Source organism: Lemur catta, chromosome 1 (assembly GCF_020740605.2).
Source record: "Lemur catta isolate mLemCat1 chromosome 1, mLemCat1.pri, whole genome shotgun sequence".
In the NCBI taxonomy this organism is placed as follows: Eukaryota; Metazoa; Chordata; class Mammalia; order Primates; family Lemuridae; genus Lemur; species Lemur catta.
The window spans coordinates 222,987,286-223,011,153 of NC_059128.1; the positions used below are offsets into that span (position 1 = coordinate 222,987,286).

Here is a 23,868-nt window from a genome sequence, read left to right on the forward strand (position 1 = left end):
AAGCTGCCTACCAGTCTTGAATAACCCACTATCTTTTGAGAGAAAAATAAACTTCTATCTTAAGGAGCCTCTATATTTTGGGTCTCTTTCTACACAGCTTAGCCTGTACTTTACTATATATACATAGGCTATCAATAAATGTTGTCTGTTGAATTATAAAGTTAAATGATGAAATCTGAGAATCAACATTTGTTAGCCATGTCTATGTCCATTTTTATATACAATTTTCAAAACTGCTCATATATTTATATATTATTTACAAGTTGTCTGTCATATTTGCAAACATATTTTCCCAGTTTGTATTTTTATTTTATGATCTGCTTTGAAGCATAAAGGTTCAAAATGTTCACGCAGTCAAAACGTTAGTCTAACTCTAACCCTAATCACAAATCTTTCCCTTTGTGATTTCTTTCATTGTTTTTATGCTTGGAAACATGCGATCTCTTCAGGGATAAGATTCATTTTCCCTTTGAATCGTTCATTTGTTTGAGGAGAAGAGAAAAAAGTCTTAAAAAAAAGAAAAGAACACATTTTCCCTTATTCTGTCTCATTTTAAGTATGCAGCTCTCCAGTCCCTCAGGAATACATTTCCATGCATGGTACACAGTAAGGATTCAATTTTGTTTTCTAATATGTAACCAACTTACAAAAACACTTACTAGATACACCTCCATTTAATAAAATATGATTTATTTAGTAATCCTACTGATTTACATTTTCTATTTTATGTTAAATTATTATTAACATCTGCTTCTGGTCTATTTTGTTCCTATAATCATTTTGTTGCAGATAAAATAAAGGTTTAATTGTCCTTTTTGGTATTAAGAGAAAAAAATCTAAGGCAAGTCCTATTTCAAAGAAAAGAATGAATAAACATTTGCAATATATTCTTAATACCTTTCAATTCAGTTTACTTTGAAAATCCTATCCACATTCATGATTGTGATGATACACAGTTGGGGGAAGAGGATTATGATCAGGAAGGGGTACGCAGGGGACTTCTTGAGTCTAACCTGGGTGATGGGTACAGGAGTAGTTACTTGATGATTATTCCAATAAACTGTTCATGTATGTTTTATAAACTTCTTTATATGTGTAATATATTAAGCAAAAAAATTAAAAATTCATTTATGACATTATGGGCTCTTGGGAAAAAAAGTCTCAGAAATAACCAACTATATTTCAAAGACAACAAAAGGTGAAAAAAAGTATTTTCCAAGCTCTAAAGATAATTTTACACACTTTTTACTCCCTTTTTTTCCATGTTAAATGCTTATTGTGAGTGGTTACCTTCTCTTACCAACCTATCTTATCTGAAGCCCATCTGACCACCATGTAGAAATACAGTCATGAAACTCAACCCCTAGAATTTTAAGAGTCAAATTGGGGCAAATAGAATTATTAAATAGAGGCTAAATCTCAATCAGCTTTAAAATAAGACATTAAAGGCTGGGCACAGTGGCTCATGCCTGTAATCCTAGCACTCTGGGAAGCCGAGGCGGGAGGATTGCTTGAGCTCACGAGTTTGAGACCAGCCTGAGCAAGAGCGAGACCCCGTTTCTACTAAAAATAGAAGAAATTAGCCAAACAACTAAAAATAGAAAAAATTAGCCAGGCATGGTGGTGCGTGCCTGTAGTCCCAGGTACCTGGGAGGTTGAGGCAGGAGGATCGCTTGAGCCCAGGAGTTTGAGGTTGCTGTGAGCTAGGGTGATGCCACAGCACTCTAGCAGAGGCAAGAGAGTGAGACTCTGTCTTAAAAAAAAAAAAAAAAAAAAAAGACATTAAAAAGACATTGATTATACTGTAGGATGAACAAACACAGTGCAATCTGCTTAATCAATTACTACCTAAAGGGAAGACGCTATGTACCTAGGGGGGTAGTTCTCAAATTTAAATAAGTGTAAGAAAACTAAAAGAGCTTGTTAAAATTATTGCTCATTCTCTGGGTTCAGCCCAGAGGCTTACTGAGTAGGACTGGGCTAGGGCCCAGGCCAGGGATCTGTATCTTTAATAAGCAGGTAGTCTGTGGATTCTATTTTTAAAAACAATGATGTAGGGGAATCTGAATCTTATATGTTTTACAGAGAAGAGTCTTAGTTCTCAAATCTACCAATTGTTCATTTTTACATCACGAGGTTTACATTTCTACATTGGGGAAATTTACATATACTATAACCCTTCCTCGTCTTTCCTTCTCTTATTCTCATTACTAAAGCTCTGATGCGATCATTCTAATTTTACGTAACTAGCACTTTCAGTCAAAAAAGTAATATATACATGTGGTAAAAATATTCCCAAGAGTAGGAGCATCCAATAAAAAGAAAATTTCCTTTCTACCCCAGACTTCTAATTCCTCAGGTCCCTTTGCCAGAAACAATCAATAGTAATGGTTTCTTTCAATTTTTTTCCACTTTTTTTCTAAGTAGGAGCACATTAAACATAATGTTCTAAACTTTGCCTTTTAACCCAACAGTGTATTTTGGAGATAGTTCTGTAACAGCACTTATAAAACTTTTCTTCCTTTTCACAGCTGCATACTAGTCCACGACACACTACACCATAACCAATCTTCTGTTGAAGCATCTCAGTTGCATCTAGCCTTCTACTATAACAAGCTACTCTGCATAAACATGTAATCCCTGCAAAGTTACAAAGCTTTATATGTGCGCTAATTTTCTATAAGTGCAAATACCAGGTTAAAGCACACAGACATTTGAATCTGACAAATAAAGCCCCAATGCCCTCCAAATAGATGCCCCAAACTGCTCACACATCAGCAGAGCCTGCTTTTCCCTACATCTTAGGCAACACAGCACATCATCATATGTTTTCATCTTTGCAAGTAAACCGACATCTAACTGCTGTTTTAATTTTCATTTCTTTAATTATGATGAAAAGTTGAGTATCTTTTCTTCAGTTTATGTCATTTGTGTTTCAATTTCTGTAATTGCCTGCTCATATCCATTATCCATTATCCCACTGAGTTAACATTTTTCTTACTGATTTGAAAGAACTCTTTTCAACTAAGGAAATTACCCATTTGTCTTATTGTTGCAAATATTTTCCAGTTTTTAACTTGACTTTGTTTTATAGTATTTTTTTTTTTTTTTTTTGAGACAGAGTCTCACTTTGTTGCCCGGGCTAGAGTGAGTGCCGTGGCGTCAGCCTAGCTCACAGCAACGTCAAACTCCTGGGCTTAAGCGATCCTCCTGCCTCAGCCTCCCGTGTAGCTGGGACTACAGGTATGCGCCACCATGCCCGGCTAATTTTTTCTATATATATTTTTAGTTGTCCAGATAATTTATTTCTATTTTTAGTAGAGACGGGGTCTCGCTCAAGCTGGTCTTGAACTCCTGACCTCGAGCGATCCACCCACCTCAGCCTCCCAGAGGGCTAGGATTACAGGCGTGAGCCACCGCGCCCGGCCTAGTATATTTAATCATGAAGCTATTCTAAATTTTTATGTAGTCAGGTGTATTCAGTCTTTCTTTTATGGCTTCTGGGATTTGTGTCTTAGTTGGCAGGCCTTCTCAGCTCTCAGATTCTTTAAAACAGTTGTTTCCTAATACTTTCATGGTTCTTTTGTTTACATTTAAGTCTTTGATCCAGCTGGAAATTACTTAAATGGTAAGGCAGGGATGTAAGTTCTTCTTCCTCATTTTTCCTTTTTTTTTTTTTCAGCTAGCTAAGCAGTTGTCACAAAACCATTTACTAAATAATTCATCTTTTCTGTTATGGTTATTTTAAATGTAATTTTGCTAGCTGCAAAGTATTTCACAAAGGAGTATATTTCTAGAAAATCTATGTTTACCAGAACCATACTACTTACCTAACACATTTTAGCAAATGCTATGTATTGTTAACATTAACGAAAATTACAGTGAATTGAAGGATAATATGGCATGTGTTATGGGAATCACTGGATACACCTATCATTAAGGGTAGATATAACTTACTATAAGTTCACCCTTCAGAAGTCCTTAAATTGTTTCCTGGGCATGCAATATAATATTTCACACTATAGAGTAATGCCATTCATTGCTATAGAGCAATGCCATTCACATTTTTTTGGTATGATTTGCTACCAGATCATTGAAGAAGAAATGCTTTATAATTTGTTATTCTAAGTTTCTTATTTATCTAAAATGTTATAAGAGAAAAGTGGCAAAATAATTTTTTCCTGAGTTTTCATTGGTACTATGCAGACAAAAGAAATACTGATACTATGCAAAGGTAGAACCCCACTAGGAAGAGCTCATCAGAAAGCTGCTATTCTCGTGTCTTGAGATTTAAGGGAGCCAAGAACAAGACAAGGGTGCAGGAGCACCATTCCAGAAGGCTGGGTCAGAAGCTCAAAAAGCTCCAAGTGAAACAGGGTCACAAAAACACAGGTTGCTAAATGCTTGTTTCAATGCTTGCCTTCCCTCTGTGGGTGGGATGGAGACTGAAGCTTAAAAGTGGTGATCTACAGAAACTATGAGTTGAAAATAAATGTTCCAATTGTAGCATTTTTATTCTAACAGCTACATAGTGCACTTTTAAGTACTATATGGACACAAAATAGAGTTGTATTTCAAAGGGTTAATACTCCTATATTCTTTATAGATGAACACCTAAGATTGAAAATTCCATTTGTACTCCCTTTTTATGAAAGATTCAATCTCTCTGAGCTCTTTCTCTTTCTTAATCTGTTCTATCTTTGCTTACATTTCTTTATGAATTCTATTTCTTTTTCATACCAGTTTCTCCACCAAGATGAAGAGTCAACTCTTTATTATTCCTATAATTTTTGTATCTGGAAAGGATATAAAGGGATATCCTTTACTAGAAAAAAGTAATAGTATGAATGGCCGAAAACAGAAGAAAAGCTAACAAAAATATTAACAGGCATTTTGTGCCTTGTTGAATTTAAGCTTATACTGAAATTTGTACTTAAAAAACTGGGAATGCTTAAAAAAAAAAACCCTGTGGATATTTGAAAAATTAAGAGCATCTCAAACACAATAATGAAATTCATGTGTTAAAAACTATCTCAGCAGGATGGGAAATAATGACTAGCTTTCCGTAGAAACCCAGATGATTTTCCTATCTCCCTTTTAAAATATGAATACTTGTACCCTAAATTTTCTAGAGAAAGCATAGTTTGAAAATTTAAAAGTGAACATTTATTTTGAAACTGAAAAATTGTGTTCCAAATAAAAGTCATCATCTTGTCCCTAAAATCCACTCCCCTCTCCTCTTGTGTTCCCCATCTGTTAATGGAATCAATAATCTCAGAGTCCCTAGAGTAAAACCTCAATCATATCACATCTAATTTCTTTTTCTCAAGTTTTCTCTGACATCTGTGCCATCCTTTCCATTCCCACAATTTCCTCCTCCTCTTACTCCCCACATCTGGTCCATCAGCAAATAGGCCAAGATATAATCAGAATATAATTATATTTGACTATAATATTCAAAATAATCAGAATTTGACCACTTCTCACTATCACCATTGCCACCACCATGGCCCAAGCCACCATCATCTCTCACCTGGTCTACCACACTGGTTTCCCAACTGGTCTTACTTATGCCTATGACCTCTAGCTTCAGTCTATTCTTAGGAGAGCAGCCTGTGACAATGGCACTCTTCAGCTCAAAACCTCCAATGGTTTCCGAGCTCAGAAAAAGCTGAAGTCATTACAGGAGCTGACATGATCTTAAAGAATCTGGTCCCAGACTGCCACCACCCCATAACTGCTGTGACCTCATCTCCTACTATTCTTCCCATCAAGTCACTCACTCAGCTCCAGCCACACCAGCTTCCCTGCCAGGTGTGCTCTTCCTCTTCCACCCCTTCCACTTGTGTTTCTCTCAGCACAGAATGCTTGTCTCCTAGATATTGCATTGTTCATTACTTTTTTCAGATTTTTACCCCAAAAGGTTATCTTCCCACTAAGGTTTTCTTTCTGAAATCTTACCATCCTTCTCTTGACATTTCAAATCCTTCTTTCCTATTTTGTTTTTTTCCTCCATAACACATACTACACATTTTATTTATTTATCCAGTTTCCAGTCTAGTTTCCATTATTGCTGGTTTCCATGAGTGGAATGTAAATTCTATGAGGTAGGGATTTTTATCTGCTTTGTTCTTTGCCATATTCCCAATGCCCAGAAGAAAGCTTGGCACATAGCAGGAGCTCAGTGAATTTTGTTGAATGAATGAATGAACTAATAAACGAATAGACAAAAAAGAATGACTCCAACTTGGGCTCTCACTACATCTTTCCTGGTCTCCTACTGGCAGTCTCTACCCCCTGTAATCAATCCTACATATCTCAATTAGTAGTGTATCTAACAAAGGTCTGATACTATCACTCCTCTGATTAAGAGCATAAGTGGCTTCCAACTGTCCGATGAGGGAAGTACAATTTTATAGGATGGCATCAAGATCCTTCATAATCAGAATTCCTTTTTCTAACCTCATTTCTTTTTTTCTTTCTTTCTCTCTTTTATTTTTTTTGAGACAGAGTCTCACTTTTGTTGCCCAAGGTAGAGTGTCGTGGCATCAGCCTAGCTCACAGCAACTTCATACTCCTGGGGTAAAGTGATCCTCCTGCCTCAGCCTCTCGAGTAGCTGGGACTACAAGCATGCGCCACCATCCCCGGCTAATTTTTTCTCTGTATGTTTTTAGTTGTCCAGCTAATTTCTTTCCATATTTTTTTTTAGTAGAGACGGGATCTCACTCTTGCTCAGGCTGGTCTCGAACTCCTGGGCTCAAACGATCCTCCCACCTCGGCCTCCCAGAGTACTTGGATTACAGGCATGAGCCACCACACCCAGTTTAACCTCATTTCTTTACATCCCATTCTTACACCTTATTTTTTTTTTTTTTTTTTTTTTTTGAGACAGAGTGTCACTTTGTTGCCTGGGCTAGAGTGAGTGCCGTGGCATCAGCCTAGCTCACAGCAACCTCAGACTCCTGGGCTTAAGCGATCCTACTGCCTCAGCCTCCCTAGTAGCTGGGACTACAGGCATGAGCCACCATGCCCGGCTAATTTTTTTGTATATATATTTTTTAGTTGGCCAGATAATTTCTTTCTATTTTTAGTAGAGACGGGGTCTCACTCTTGCTCGGGCTGGTCTCGAACTCCTGACCTCGAGCGATCCACCCGCCTCGGCCTCCCAGAGCTAGGATTACAGGCGTGAGCCACCACGCCCGGCCCCATTCTTACACCTTAATCTATAGACCAGTGCCTCTCAAACTTGAGTAATTCATGGGTCCTTTTGAAAGAATTTCTCAATGATTCTCAAGGCCACATCCAAGGACCTCAGTCTGAGAAAAACTAATTTAAGAAACTGACATCCTCATCAATAAAAATGTCCTTTTATTGTAGATGACTGGTAAAATAATTTGTATATTATAACCAAAATGGAAATAAAAATTTAAAATTTTCATATACCCTGCACCCCCTAAGAATAAATCCATGGACCCAGTTGCAGAAACACTGCTGTATACCAATGCAACTCTCTACCCATCCCAGAAGAGGCCTATGCTTACCTGCCTCCATGCCTTCCCTCCTGCCATTCCCCTACCCTGGAACATCCTTTCCTTGACTATAGTTATCAAAATTCTACTCATCATTCAATGCCTAATTACCACCTCCTTCATGACCTCTTTTTGTTACCTTCAGCCAAAATTTCTCTTAGTCTCTCGGGGCAATTTTATATCTCTTCTGTGGCATTAACTACACTATTACATATATAGTATGTAGTTATACTATTATTTTCTCATGGTTATCATAGTTTCTAGATAACATGAAGATTAACTTGTTCTTATTTCCACAACTAGTATGTCTACCATATGACAGCTAATAAGTGTCCACTGAATTAACCATCACATAGGATAAAAAAATAAGTGCTTCCATATATATATGACCCTCTACTGATCTTAAAAATGCAACTGTTTACTAAAAGGTTATAAATAAACATATATAACATACTCATGATAAAAGAGAAAATACAAGAAAACATTTTTTAGTTATAGGACTTACCTTCTTTTAAGCGTTAAGTCTGATATAGGTACACATCTTAGACCAGTTCCCAAAACCATAAGGAAGGATGTCAGGAGCACAGTTACCCGAAGACCTAAAAAGAAATAAAAACATCCAGATTATTTTCTATTTTCTCTTAAGTCCAATGGTAAGAATAAATTTTTTTTTTACCCAATCATACTGATGTTATATTCTAATATTATAGCTTTTCTCTATAACTTCCAACATGGGGGAAAAAACCAACCAACCCTACATGCTGAAAATGAAATGATTCTAACTTTTTTTTTTTTTTTTTTTTGAGACAGAGTCTCGCTCTGTTGCCCAGGCTAGAGTGAGTGCCGTGGCGTCAGCCTAGCTCACAGCAACCTCAAACTCCTGGGCTTAAGCGATCCTACTGCCTCAGCCTCCTGAGTAGCTGGACTATAGGCATGCGCCACCACGCCCGGCTAATTTTTTCTATATAGATTTTTAGCTGTCCAAATCATTTCTTTCTATTTTTAGTAGAGACGGGGTCTCACTCTTGCTCAGGCTGGTCTCGAACTCCTGACCTCGAGCGATCCACCCGCCTCGGCCTCCCAGAGTGCTAGGATTACAGGCGTGAGCCACCGCGCCCGGCCAAAATGATTCTAACTTTAATAGAAAACTGAAGGCCAGGCGAGGTGGCTTATGCCTATAATCCTAGCACTTTGAGAGGCCGAGGCGGGTGGATCACTTGAGGTCAGGAGTTCGACACCAGCTTGAGCAAGAGTGAGACCCCGTCTCTACTAAAAATAGAAAAATTAGCCCAGCATGGTGGCAGGCACCTGTAATCCCAGCTACTTGGGAGGCTGAGGAAGGAGAATCACTTGAGCCTGGGAGTTTGAGGTTGCTGTGAGCTAGGTTGACACCACGACACTCTAGCCCTCCATCTCAAAAAAAAATAAAATTGAAAAGATCATATCAAGGATAAAGGAAAAAGTTTTATTAGCTTTAATTTTTCAAAATGAATGCCTACAATGTTTTGTTCAGATTTAATACTAAAAAAAAAACATAATTTTAAAAGATTGGACATTTTAGTTGTTTATCTCTAATGCTAAATTTTAAATATTTTCAAATGCAAGCTAATTAAGAAAACTCTAAACTGTCCTTATTTTAAGGTGACAGATTATTGCTTTAAGTTTTCTCAAAAAATGACAACTGGCTAGCCACATATTTTATCTTATAACCAGGACAAGCTAATGCTTACTTAAGGGTCACAGGAAGTGGTCCTTTAGAACTCTTTTCTTGTTAATACAATAACAGGCTTTTAATTTTTCTTGATTTATCAGATGGTTTTCATTAAGGAATGATGCTGTTAAAAATAAGCATGGCTTAGGACTTTAGAAGATAATATGGATCAGGCAGGGTTTTTTTTTTTCCTTTGTATTCTAAACAGAATTATTTTGAAAATGTGTGCCAATGGTTGGTCACATAGATGAAAGGGCAAAAGAGAACACAAGAATATAAAAATAAAAATATACAAACAAGGTAATAATAGACACAATATTCTATTAATAGCTATGGCAGAATATAATAGAACTCTATCTTCCTATTGTTGGAATGCTATATTTCTCTTAATACTGAATTACTGAACTAATATTATCTTATTATTTTTGGTGGCCAAATCACACAGGTGGCTCATACTAAGTCTATGTCAAAGGTGGCCACATTCCTTCAAATTTCTCCCTACTCTAACGTTGCCTTGAAACCATTACACACAGAGAATAGACTTAAACTCATAAATGCAATTTTTCTTTACTTCCAGAGTTTTCTTTTCCTTTTTTTTTTTTTGGCAGATGGTAGATGGTTAAATGTTTGGTTTTCAAAGTGCTTCTCTGCTTGAAGGAAATTGAAAGTCAACAAAACCATAATTATGCAGATCAAACATAGCAAGGAAAATAAACTTGAGATCCAGATCAGGGACACATGCTACATTGAGGATAATTTGTGATATGAACTGAGTTTACTTAATAATATTCTTATATAATCTGAATATGATTAATACAGTTTGGCAGAAGTAATACCATAGAGAATTGTGCTCCTTGGTAATAAGTAATACATACATACTGCACATTTACTGCTTCTACTAACAGAACACAGATTTTAAAACCTCATTATATCCACAGGAAATACAGTGTAATTAATGAAACATACATACACAGCCATAAATATCCTACAGATGCAAAACGTTGCTCTTATAAGGTTACTCTGGGTACCCTTTGAGATACTGAATTGAATTTTATAGATTTGGGACGACAAGGTTTACATTCTACATGTTAATGTGTTCCTAAAGAGTTTGTACTTAAGGTGAATACACACCAAGCAAACAATGGGGCATTGTTTATGGCCTATGGTCCAAATAACAAGGCTTCCTATCGTTATAGCTGAAGGCTACCACACTTTTCTCCTCAATTATGCTTTTGATCAAATATGACAACATAACAGCTAATATGAACTTTTAAGAATGAAGAAGTTGTGAAAAGCTGATTTTTTTTTTTTTTTTGAGACAGGGTCTCTGTCACCTGGACTAGAGTGCAGTGACCTCATCATAGCTCACTGCAAGTTCAAACTCCTAGGCTCAAGTGATTCTCCTGCCTCGGCCTCCTAGGTAGCTGGGATTACAGGCGTGCGCCACATTGCCTGGCTAGTTTTTCTATTTATTGTACAGATGGGATCTTGCTCTGCTCAAGCTGGTCTTGAACTCCTGGCCTCAAGTGATCCTCCCGCCTTGGCCTCCCAAAGTACTAGGATTACAGGCGTGTGCTACTATGCCTGGCCTAAAAAGCTGATTATTAAAGCAACCTCACAGGTACAGTTTGGTGGCTTCCTTGCATATTTTTAATTATTGTCAAGTGTTGCTTAATCCTGCAGTCCCCAACCCCTGGGGCCACAGAGCTCCCCTCTCCTCCGTTCCCCCTCCCCCACCCTTCTGTGGAAAAACTGTCTTCCATGAATCTTGGGAGGAGGAGGGGACACAGCAGGAGGTGAGTGGCAGGTGAGCCTGCGAAGCTTCATCTGTATTTACTGCCGCTCCCCATCGCTCACATTACTGCCTGAGTTCTTCCCCTGCCCCCTCGCCACAGGTCTGTGAGCCTGGTCTTGGAAAACTTGTCTTCCATGAAGCCGGTGCCTGGTGGCAAAAAGGTTGGGGACCACTGGTTCACTCTACCCCAGTTGACAATCAATCTTGAATAGAACGCTTTCTTCATGTTACTCATGCCTGGACGAGGCATGACTCTATAATTCCATGTAATTAAAAAGATATTAAAATCAACTCATCCAGGGAAGGTACTCGTGAGGACCCCAGGAAAATAGCCTTGTGGGACTTGTAATACTGTTATATAAATAGACCCTAAGTGATTATGGTATTAGGATGTGAGTGCCAAAACCATCTGATGAAGTTACCATTAGAATAATTTCAGAAAAACAAACATGATTAAAAATAAAATAATTTTCTATTACAACACGGCATCCAGACACTCCAGAAAGCTTCCTTTCAAGGGATGAGATAACTTCTTTTGCTGGGGCCCTACTGGGTATAGGAATGGAAGCATCCACAACAGGTGTCTAAAGAATCAGGTTGCAAAGTTGAACACACACACGCGCGTGCACACACACACATACACCCTCATAGTAGAAGCACAGAAAATCAGCTATGGGCACAAAGTTTGTCTGGTAAGAACATCCTTCCCAGGATCCACACTTCCAACAGCTGGAGTGAAGATGAGCTCTGCTTGCTCTTGACAAGACCGCCTTCTCCCTACCCACAACACTCACAGCCTTACCATCCCAATCCACCTTGGAGATTATCAGGATAAATAACATCGTGGCTTGTTTTTCCTGTTTACATCAGAAACAAAAGATTCAAGATTCATCAGTCATCTTTATCCCAATATCCCCTAATCTGACCTTTTCTCTGCCACCTCCCCAAACTCCTGCAACTTTCTTCCTCTGTGTCTTCTGGAGTGCCCAGTCATAATCACTGGAATTCCTACTTTCTCAAGCTCTTCTCCAAACATTTTCCCCACCTTCTTACTCCCAATGAAACCTCCTGCCTGAGAACCTTGCTTCCCCTGCCATTTCCAGATCATTGTTACTCTCTCTGCCCAAAAGCTACCCAAGTCTTTTTTCTCTCCACAATTTTAAGATTTTCTCTTCATGACTGGTTTTAAGCAATATGATTATGACGTGCTGTGGTATAGTTTTCTTCATGTTTCTTCTGCTGCATTCTTGAATTTCTTGCATTTGTGGGTTTATAGATATCATCAAGCTTGGAACTTTTCTGTAATTATTTCTTCAATTTTTATATTTTTTTGCACCATCCCATCTCACTCCATGCCCTCCCCCATTACCAGAGCTCTGCTCCATCTGAGAATCCAATTATATGTTTATTAAACCACTTAAAATTGTCCCACAGCTCACAAATGCTCATTTTTTTTTGTTTGATTGTTTTTAGTTTTTATTTCTCTGTGTACTACGGTGGATAGTTTCTATTGCTATAATTTCAAGTTCACACGGATTTCTTTTGCAATGTCTAATCTATGAAATCCTGTCAGTATATTTTTTTCATATCAGACATCGATTATATTTTTCATTTCTAGAAGTTCAATATTGGTCTTTTTATGTCTTCTATGTCTCCCCTTAACGTGCTCATGCTTTATTCTATCTTCTTGAACATATGTAGTACGTTTTTAGAGGTTTTACCATTCCAGCTACTGGGAATGTGAACTATTCCTAGCCTTATGTGAACTATGGAAGCTGTTCTGTCTGCTCCTTTTTGGTGGTCCTTTTTCCAGTCTTGGGTAATTTCCTCATGTGTATTTGCTGACCAGTGCCCTTTTGAAGACTCCAGGGGAACTCTGTGGAGATCCAGAACTTCTTCTCTGAAGCTTTCTCCTCTATGGTATTCTACCTTAAGAATTCTAGCTATGTTGGCTCTTCGAATTCTGAACTCTCATCTCCTCAACTCAGGAAAACTGCTGGGCTCTGTGTGGGCTCTCCATCTCTGTGCTGCTGCCTGGAAATTCTCTCCAGGTAGTAAGCTGAGACAATCGTAGGGGACATGGTCCTGTTCTGTCTGTTGTCTAATGTCTGAAAACCATTAATTCATATATTTTGTTTGAAATTTATTTACTTAGTTTCATGTATTTTTATTTTTCATTTTTAGTTCAGATGAAAGATAAATCCAGTTCCTGTTACTCCATCATAGCCAAAACAGTCTTTGGTCTAATTTTATCTGACTATAATTCCCACTGCTCTACAGACCACCACACAACTGTCTCTAGGTCATTCACTTTTACTGCTTAAAGACGTCTCGGCTTATTATTACTACTTAGGACGCTACTCCTTTCATAAATCTGGTTAATTCAATATCTAGATGATCTTTTCAATATCCTGGCCTCTCAGTTCCCTGACTTCTATTCCACGATCATGTCCTCTATCCTCCCACAGCTGTCCACTCTCTTGGTTATACTCTGACCTTATCCTTGCCATAATTACATCCATGTCATAATCTCAATTTCAAGTATTGCATTCCTCAACTACCACCTCTTCTCTTTCCCACTCATTCCCTCTAGTACTCTAACAACAACAAATTCTTGATCCAATAAGGAATGACAATTTTGAAGCCTACTACTTTTCTCCTCCACCTTATGTGTTTCCTTTTCTCCTTTACCCAGCGTAGATTGTATGAATCATTGTTATTATCACTCTCTACACAACCCTCCACTCTTGGCCTGCACGTTGTCAGTCTTACTCACCTGGCAAAACTGCAACTCTGGTTACATCTCTTTGTCTGCCAACTCTGCCCATGCCTGCACTTGCCCGGCAGAGCAGGCTGGAGGAAAACATACAACCATGCTGACTGATCTCACTTCAAATTAATGATCAATCACTTAAAACAGGCCCTTCATGCTGTGCAACAATCCTACAATTACCTAGTCCATGTGTTTTCCATTTTCCTAGAACATAGTTTCATAACTTATCCTCTCTCCAATAACTGCTCTCCTATCCTCACTTTTCAGGTGATCATTGTTTCCTATTTTCTGAGAAAGGAAAGATAACATCCATAGCTCTTGCTACCCACCATCTGCATCTCTATACTTTTCTCCTGTTACTACTGAAGAATTAGCTGTCAATGCTTCTATCTAAGGCCAACTTGTCTACCAGTGCTCTAGAGGACTGCATCCCATCCTGCCTGCTCAAGGACATGGCTACAGTGGTTCCTCCCTCTCTCTCTAGCATCATCAATTTTCCCCCTTTTATTGGATACATTAGGATACTGCATTACAAAGATACACTTTAATATCACTTACTTAAAAAAAAACAAACAAACTTCAGTAGCCACATTTCCTCTGGCTACTGCCCCATTTGTCTTGCTGCCCTTTATGGCATAACTTCTTGAAAGAAATGTCTACAGTCACTATCATCAATTTCTCTCCTTACATTTAATTTTGAACTCTACACCACTCCAGTGAGATGATTGTTTTAAAGGACACCACAGAACTCCACAGCAATCCAAGGCTCTATTCTCAGCCCTCACAAGCTGGTTCTTTCTTATCTCCCCAACCTCTAAATGCTGAAATGCCCCTGGCTCAGTTCTCTTCTCTTGCGAAACTACACCCCTCTCCATAGGTGATCTTACCCAGCCCCATGACTTTAAATACCATCATAGGCTGACAACTTCCATATTTGTTGTGCAGACCTCTCCCTGAACAACTTATTTGTATATCCAACTAACAGCTTAATTTGTCTACTTGGATATCTAATAGGCATTTCATATCCCTGATCTCCATGTCATCTGCTCCCAAAATCCTCCTTCCACAATCTTCCACATTGCAGTAAACTGAAGCTCTATTCTTTCTCCCAATTACTAATAACAAAAAGTTGAGAAACATCTTAGACTCTTCTCCTTCCTTCAAGCCCCACACCTGATCCATCAACAAATACTGGTGAGTCTACTTTCAACATATATCTGCAATCTAACCACTTCTCAAATCCTCCATTACTATCACCCTGGTTGGAAACCATAATCAGCTCCCATCTGGGTTATTTCTACTAGTCTAACTGGTCTCCCTGTTCTCAAGGTAATAGAATAGTCATCATTTTACTGTTCTACTCAAAGCCTTCCTCACTCCTTAATTGCCAACATCCTTACAATGGCTTACAAGGCCCTGCATGACCCAGTCTCCTACTCCCTCTCTGACCTCATCTCCTACCACAGTGTCTCTCAGTGGCTCAACTCCGGCCAACAGGCCTCACTGTTCTTTCTTGGATATGCCAAACAAGTTTAGAACCTTTGTCTTAGCCATTCCTTTTGCCTAAAACAGTCCTGTCCAGAAAACTGACATGTCATGCATCCTTTCTCCTACAGGTGTTTGCTCAAACACACTTTAACAGTGAGGCATTCCCGGACACACTATATAAAGTATAATACCACCCTATCACATTCCCGTTCTCCATTACCCTTCTTTATTTTTCTCCAAAGAATTTAACACCGTCTGACACACTAAGTATTTAATTTTATTGTTTCCTGCCTGGATCTCCTCACCAGAATGGGGTTCTGTGAGAGTTATATCCTCAATGCGTAGCACACATTTGGTTGCTATCTCCTTAGAACTTTCTTCAGTTGCTTCTAGGACACACTTGCTCTTGGCTCTCCTGTCTCCTTGCTGGTAAATGAAAAGGGGTGGGAAGGTACAAAACCCATCTTAGGAAGATAATTGGTCTTGTATGCTAAGTTGGGAGGGGCCCACAGCAGCATGAAGGCTAGACAACTAAATACTCTCTAGGGAGCAAGATATTTCAGTACCTAGGGAGGCCAAGAACTTGTTTTCTATTTGTGCAGATAGGACAACTGCAGCAGGACAGCCAACATATGAAAGCATATTAGCTTTAGGCTGGGCATGGTGGCTCACACCTGTAATCCTAGCACTTTGGAAGGCCAAGGCCAGAGGATTGCTTGAGGCCAGGGGTCTGAGGCCAGCTTGGGCAATATAGCAAGACCCTGTCTCTACAAAAAATAAAAAAAGAAAGTTGGCCGGGCACGGTGGCTCACGCCTGTAATCCTAGCACTCTGGGAGGCCGAGGCGGGTGGATCGCTCGAGGTCAGGAGTTCGAGACCAGCAAGAGCGAGACCCCGTCTCTACTAAAAATAGAAAGAAATTATCTGGCCAACTAAAATATATATAGAAAAAAAAGTTAGCCGGACATGGCGGCACATGCCTGTAGTCCCAGTTACTTGGGAGGCTGAGGCAGTAGGATCGCTGAAGCCCAGGAGTTTGAGGTTGCTGTGAGCTAGGCTGATGCCATGGCACTCACTCTAGCCCGGGCAACAAAGCGAGACTCTGTCACAAAAAAAAAAAAAGAAAAGAAAAGAAAGTAAGTGTACTTGCTATCTTGTACTGAAAATGAAAACTACCTCCTAAAAGAGAGAATTTTTAAATTTATTTTTTATTGCTTCAACCAATGGAAAATATAAAATTGAATTCACCAAATAGTCACAGAAACTATGAAAGAACTAAAGTTATTTATTTTATAAATAAGTAGTTTCTAATTTATCTGGCAATGGATATTAGGTTCAATTATAATAAGGGCAAAAATGAACATTTTTCTATGATAAAAATAAGGTGGGCTAAATTTTGGAAATAATTTTGAATAATGCTCCTGATAAAAAGAAAAATAAAAAGAAACTCCAAAATAGCATTTTCCCCTAAACTTAGCCAACTTTGTTAAGGAATGACCAAGGAATCATCACACAGTGGAAAAGACTAAGAAGAAATGACAGCTAAACACAACAGGGGACCCTAGGTTGAATCTTGGAACAGAAAGAAAAAAAAAAAAAAAGACATCAGTGGAAAAACTAGTGAAACCCAAATAAAGGCTGTATTTTAGTTAAAAAGTAAACAACAACAAAAAAATCCAAAAAAGAAAATCTCCATTCAGTACAAGAAGCCCTTCCTCAGCACCTAGCACACAACCTCTGCATAAATTCTTGTTCTACCTGGAAGTTCTACACCAGTCAAGACACACCCTTCCAGGGCTGGATATCTTTAATTGTTGGAAAGGTTCTTCCTTGTATTGCTTTGAGTTGTTTTCCTTTGTAATGTCACTCAATCTAGTTCTTCCTTCTAGAACTACACATAAGTCTAATTCCTCTTTTACTTGATCTTCACATATTCTGCCTCAAGTTTCTTTTTGAAGCTTGACATATCCAGTTCCCTTCATCTCATGATTTTTATGCCCTTTATCATTCTCACCACACAACCTTTAAAGTACTTCAGTCTGTCAAATGGCCTTCTCAAGATCAATGCTCAAAACTAAAGAGTATATAGAGCATTTCAAACCATTTCTCTTCTTGTTTTGGACACTATACTTCTATGCCTAAAACCATCCTCTTTATTAGCAGCTACATTACATTGTTGATCATTAATGAATTCACAATCAACAATTCCTTAGTCTTTTTCACACGAATTCCTATGAAGGAACTGTCAGGAGGGGAGGAGGGAACATAGTTGTTAATATCACCCTGCTTTTTTATTCTCTTAATAACAAATCATTTGGTTGCTAACGATGTGCCCAACAATTACAGTTCTATCCCTATCTACCCTGGCCTTTTGCTATGGTCTGAATGTCTGTGTCCCCCTCAAATTCATATTTTGAAATGCTAACCCCCAAAGTGATGGAATAAGGAGGTGGGGTCTTCGGGAGGTGGTTAAGTTATAAGGGTAGATCCCCCATAACTGGTATCAATGCCCTTATAAAAGAGAGCTCAGAGGGATTCCTCGCTCCTTCCTCCATGTGAGTACAATGAAAAGACCACTCTGTAGAAAGCACACTCTCACCAGATACTGATTCTGCCTGAGCCTTCATCTTGGAATTCCCAGCCTCCCCATCTGTGAGAAAGAAATGTCTGTTTTTTATAAGCTACTCAGTTTATGGTATTTTGTTACAGCAGCTCCAGCAGACTAAGACAACTTTCCAAATCTGACTAAAGAAACTATTTCAACAAAACTTATAAAATCCTGAACACAAACTATACAAAGTAGTCGCCAATCATTATCCAACCAATAAATCTAAAATCTTGAACCACAGCCCCTTGAAGGTAGACCATCACTACACCAATCATTCGCTTATATTTACACAGTATAATTTAATGCCTTGATTCTCAGCCCTGTGACCTTTTTTCCCCCTCCTCACAGAGTCACACTGGTAACTGGTAAAGTGAGATGTCCAGAGTACCAATCTATGAAAGAGAGTCTTCATTCATCTGCAAGCTTTACCTGGGAGTCATAAATCTCAACTGAAAAAGCCACCTACTCATTTACACACATTTTCAAGCTGCCGTGCACCACCTTCCAGAAACCCAAGTGTCAGACTTGAGTTTCCCAATAGCCCTTCCTGGGCTGGAGTCACCTATTACACAAAGCCAACTCATAACTTCCTTACACCTGGCATCATCAATCTATTTTCTGACCTCTCACCCTAAACATCCCCCAACACCTTTGAAGTCAAAGCATTAGTCACTTTTGTCAGGTGTAAATAATATACACAGCACGTGCATAGGGATGCTCTGATGTTCACAACATGCAAAAACTTGCACATTTCGGGATCGCTTAAATCCCTGATGTTGCATAAAGGGCCTTGATAAAAACATAAATATTTGCAAAGCAGCCTTCCCACAGTTGTCGCTTTGGGGACGCAGGGTTCCTAAGTCAGGAGTGGGATGCCAGCAACATTCCGTCACCTCACACAACCCCTAAGACGAAGCCAAGGGAGGCGGCTGGCAGGCCTGGAGCGCAGGCAGGCGCCGGCTCCCCAGAGTGACAGCACTGGCCGGCGCTCCCCGACCCCTCACCTCTCTTGTCCAGGAGCCACATGAACGCGAAGCAGGGCAGGAAGCCGATGGGCCCCCAAAGCACGAGCAGCGCGATGTCCCAGCTGGAGAAGCCGTAGGCCTGGCGCGCCGAGTTCTGGATGGGGCCCCAGGTGTTCCAGACCAGGCCCTGCGCGAACGCGAGCAGCGAGAAAAGGAGCAGCACCAGCCAGCGGCGCCCGTACACCCGCCCGGGGCCCGGGGCCGCCGCAGGCAGCGCCGCCGCCGCCGCCTCCCGGTTTCTCCAGCCAGTCCCCGGCCCAGGCCCGAGCCCGGGCCCCAGCAGCGGCTGCCGCTCCTCCTCGCTGCTCCAGCCCGAGCCCATGGCGACCCGCCGCCCGCTGGGCCGCTGCCCGGCGCAGTCCGGGTCACCGCCGACTAGCCCAGCGCAGAAGCAGCCGCAGGAGCGGGAGGCGGAGGTTGCTGTGGTCGCCCTCAGCCTCCCGGCCGCGCCTGGTGCGCCTGCGCGGTCCGAGCCAACGCGCGGGGAGGCGGGGCAGGTCGCGAGTAGGCTGGGATCCTAGCTCCCTGCCGCGGCGGCCGGGCAACGCTGGCGAGAGAGGAGCCGGGGTCCCAGGGGGAAGGTAGAGAGGACTTGAAATCACAGGGAAGAGCGCGCCTGAGCCGGGAAAAAGGGAACTCCTAGAAAGACTGTGTTAGCGGAGGTTGGGCAACGAACCCTGCGGTTGTTGGAGGAAGTGTCCAAGTTAAATCTTGTGTCCAGTAATTCGGTGACCTCTGGTCACTTAACCTAATGCTTGCTTATATTATAGGGGGAGATAAGGTAAGACTGAAGTGTAGTGGAGTCTCGGGGGACGGTCTCATGAAAATCATTTGATTTCTATGTACAGTTAGTACTGCCTCGCTTAGTTTTTTTGTCTTTACATATCCAATGAGATTATAAACTAGCCACTTTCATTAATATATTAAAAAATATAATCTTTCTACCCATTTTGACTGTCACTTAATAGGCGAGCAATAAAAATATGTTGATTAAGGTTGGAAGATTTTTGTCCCAAAGTGACCTATCCAGTGATTATGGTTTTTTTTTTTTAACGAAACTAAAATTTTAGTGTCTCCACTTACTATGATTTTGACCAAAGAGTAAACAAGGAGAAAGGTGGAGGTTGTTAATCTCTTCATCAGGCAGCTGTTTATTTTGATATACAAATCCAGAAGCCTTGACAGCTGTCGATCAGTGTCCTTGAAAACCTAAGTCAAGCAATCTGGCTTGCCTGGCTCGGGAATTGAGTCACAGGGAACGCAAAAGATACTTTGCCTGAGGTTCGTATTCCCGGCAGCCACGAAAACCAGATGGAGTCACGTTGCTGCCAGAAGGGCAAGAGAGGTGGAAGAGAAGCGTGAGCTGCCCTAGTGTTCGAGGCTGGTAAGAGCGGCTGCCCTGTAAGCGAACGCAGAGACCCACCCCACCGCCCGGAGCCCCACAGAAAGCAAGCCACCCCTGAAAGTCCAATCCTGTTGGGTGGAGAAAAGCCAAGGCGGAAGGGAAGGAGCTGACTAGAAAACCAGGAGAAACAGAAATGAAGCTAAGACTATATGAAAAAAGGCCTGAGTTCTGGGGAAGGTAAAAAGCGCCACAACCCAGACCACGTGCTAGCATTTCAACTCCGGGGCAACCAAAACAAAGCTAAGTGCCCCGCCCAGCATCCGTCACGTGACTTTCCTGTGAGCCGGCGCTTCCGGGGGAGCCTTGTGGGAGCGGCGGGTACTCCTTCCTGTGGTGCCGCTTCAGACCCCGGGGCTGGCCCCTTTTCTGACCCCACTCCGGCCCGCTCCACTTTGGGTTCCGGCGGAGCCCGCCTCCGGGTAGCTATGGCTGCAGGCTCGGGGACGACCACTCATCTGACCCCTGCAACTGGAGCTGGATGGGAGGAAGGTAGGTGCCAGGTTGAGGTCAGACTCTGCGTGCAAACCCGGTGCCAACTGACCCTCTTGGCACCGCTCATGTGGCTGTTTTCCTTATACCCATCCGAGATTTCTCTGGTGTTACGTTAGGCTATGAGGAAAATTATGTAGTATCTAGTGAACGTGGCATTTCTAGAATTGTGGCATCCAGATTTTTGGTCGTTGTCCAGTTCTTGTATCCCCGTATCTTATGAGTGCTGTTTCACTTATAGGGGTGTTTTGAACGTCAGAGTGGATTAAAGTTAAACTGGTAAAACCGGAACCGCCCTTGAGGTAAATGGAAGTAATCTGTGACTTGTGCAGACAGGAATTATGAGCTTTGATTGGATCCCAGTGGACCGTGGTTTAGCGAGTAGGTGAGGTTTGAAGGCCCATGAGCCTGAGATACTCTTAGAGTTCATTAAATGATTGCTCCGTGCATGGCACTGTTCTGGATACTGCCACGGCATCCAGAGACTTTTGAATGTTTATATCAATGGCGTGTGCTAAGGAACTTGTATTGAGTAAAGGAGCCTAGAAAGGAAAAAGAATGACTTAATATGTAGTCACGTTATCTGGACCCTCTGTAGTATGCACACTCGGTGAGGGCTGTCGCTAGGAAAAAGGATCCTAGTGGGGAAAACATAAATTCTTTAAGGAGGGAATAGTTGCTATGGCCCTTTCTTTTTGTTTTATTTAATGTTTTATACATATATTTTTTTATTTCAGAATATTACGGGGATACAAACGTTTAGATTACATATATTGCCTTTGCACTGCCCAAGTCAGAGCTGCACACGTGCCCATCTCCCAGACTGCACACCTCACCCATTAGGTGTGAGATGGGCCTTTCTGATAGGATGAGTTAGTGACAAACTCAGGTAGCTCGTGCTAGGCGCTCAGGAAGACAGGGAGCAGAAAAGTGCAGGATAGGTGTATTTGGAGATCAAATAGTTTGCCTAGAGGGGGAGATACCCATACCAAGTAGAAGAAACAAACTATGACTTCCTACTAAACGACCCTTTCTCCCAGGAAGACAATTCTTGAGCTTAATCTATACCTCCAATTCGTTGATTCTTCCATTTTCTGTCCACTGCATGCCTTTATCCAGTTTCGAATGCATGTCATAGTTTGACGTTGTAAGCTCTCCCTTGAAAATAACTATTCTCCGGTCCCTCTCTGCATTTTATTCTCACAAAACCTTTACTCCAGACAAACCCAACCTTTTGCCCTCTTTGAACCTGCATCTATATGGCTGAACTTTGATGGAAAAATTCTGCACAAATTGATGACAGTATAAAATGAAAATTGCCAGACTCTTGAATATTCACTCAGTATGGGCCTGAGATGCTTCTGATCTTTGTTTCTCCAGTAACGATTCCCCAAACTCTCTATAACCTCTCTCCATCTCTTACTTTCAGCTGATGACTTTGCAAGTCAGTTCAATTCTGCATCTAATCTACTTTTTTCCTCCTTCACTATCAGACCCTAGTCCAAATCATCCACATTTCTCACCTTAACTACAGCTATATCTTCCTGACTTGTATGTTTCCTGTCTTATGCCCCTTTAATCCCTTCTCCATTCAGCAGCAAAAAGTGACTCTCTGCTATATCAAATTCTTCAATGAATTCTGTTGCACTTAGAGTAAGACCCAAAACTCCTAACCATGGCCTATAAAAATCCTTGGTCTGAGCTCTGCTTATGTCTTTAGCGGCTTCTCTTGTCACTCACCTGCCTCCGGCTTTTCACAAAGCTGGTTTCTTAATCTTCCGAGACCTTACCAGACCAAACTAAACCAGTCAAGGCCCCCACCACCACATGTTCTACAATATAGCATCCTACTTCTGTCATTTTACTTATCACAATCTGTAATTACTTCTTTATTATTTGTTTTTTCCATTAAGTACCCTGAGGGTACCATAATGTGCCCAGCAGCAATTACAATGCCAGGGACATAGCAGGCACTTAATATATATTGGTTGAGTGAATGAATAAGGGAACTCCATGCCAAGTCCAGAGGCAAGAGGAGAAAGCGTGGCATGGTCCCAAGAACTGAAAGAAGTCGGTGTAGGGGGTGGTGAGAAAAGAAGGATCTTTCAGGTCACTTTAATGCCCAGTTAAGGAGTCCAGGCTTTAAGACAGTGGGAAAATTTAAAAAACTTTAGGCAGGGCAGTAACATGATCAGATTTGGTTGTAGGAAGATCACTCTGGCTGAAAGGGAAGGCATAGGTTGGAGGGGAGAGACGGGAGGACAAGCTACTTATTAATCCCTCTGAGCCTCAATTTCCTCCTCTGTAAAATGTATGATTTTTTTATTTTTTAATTTCAAAATACTACAGGAGTACAAACGTTTTCATTACATAAATTGCTTTTGTACTGTTAGAGTCAAAGTTACAAGTGTGCCTAAAATGCATGATTATTGTGAAAATTAAAGATACTATGTGTAGATTATCTAGCATAGTGTCTGGCAAGAATTAGGTATTCAAGAGTGGTGACCATTTTTATTAATAGAAAGTGCCAGCCTTGGTGACTAATTGATGTTGAAACAGAAAAAAGAAATTACAGATGTTCTGTGACAGAATACTCTGCCTTAAATTAAATAAGGCTGATGTAAACAAAGGTTAAGAAAAATATACACATTAAATAAATTCAAGTGAAAGCATCAGTACATTCAGTACAATGGTGAATATAACGAGAGTCATAGAAAAGTTCATTTCTGAGTAAACTTACTATCACTGCATCATTAAAATATATTTGAATGCACACTGTAAACAGGGGACTTTCTCATTCAGTGAGGTAGAAGACAGTCCTTACCCTAAAATAGCTTACAAATATCATTTTCAGGAAAAAAAGACACAAATAAAAAGAATTGCAGTGTTAGATATATCCACAAGGTAGGGTGCAATTAGGTGGGATATAATACTTACTATTATATGTATTAAGTGTTCTGGGGCCTAGGAGGAAAAAGAACTAATACAAATTGGGTTGGTTTGTCCTTCCTAGGATAATTTCTTAAAGATTTGGTGAGGTGAGGC

General features: G+C 40.5%; 2 protein-coding genes across 8 annotated transcripts in view; one reads left to right on the plus strand and one right to left on the minus strand.

The window, feature by feature from the left end:
• The window catches only part of SLC49A4 (solute carrier family 49 member 4), a 70,175-nt gene extending 50,537 nt beyond the window's left edge, over positions 1-19,638 (minus strand). Inside the window, exons 1-2 of the mRNA XM_045540136.1 lie at positions 18,909-19,638; positions 8,036-8,129 (exon numbers count right to left, since the gene is read on the minus strand). Of these exons, the coding sequence (XP_045396092.1) occupies positions 8,036-8,129; positions 18,909-19,251 (437 nt within the window). The 5' untranslated portion in view covers positions 19,252-19,638. The remainder of the gene's footprint in view (positions 1-8,035; positions 8,130-18,908) is intronic.
• Positions 19,639-20,611: 973 nt separating this feature from the next.
• HSPBAP1 (HSPB1 associated protein 1) overlaps positions 20,612-23,868 on the plus strand; it is a 51,232-nt gene continuing 47,975 nt past the window's right edge. For 2 of the 7 annotated variants that reach the window (XM_045540140.1, XM_045540142.1), the window contains exons 1-2: positions 20,736-20,823; positions 21,065-21,125. Coding sequence is in view for 4 of the 7 variants with exons in the window: in XM_045540138.1 (XP_045396094.1) it covers positions 20,760-20,823 (64 nt within the window). In the remaining 3 variants the exon portion in view is untranslated. Of the gene's footprint in view, positions 20,824-21,064; positions 21,126-23,868 lie in introns of all 7 variants that reach the window. The other 5 variants (XM_045540138.1, XM_045540139.1, XM_045540137.1 and 2 more) reach the window with 5 other exon arrangements.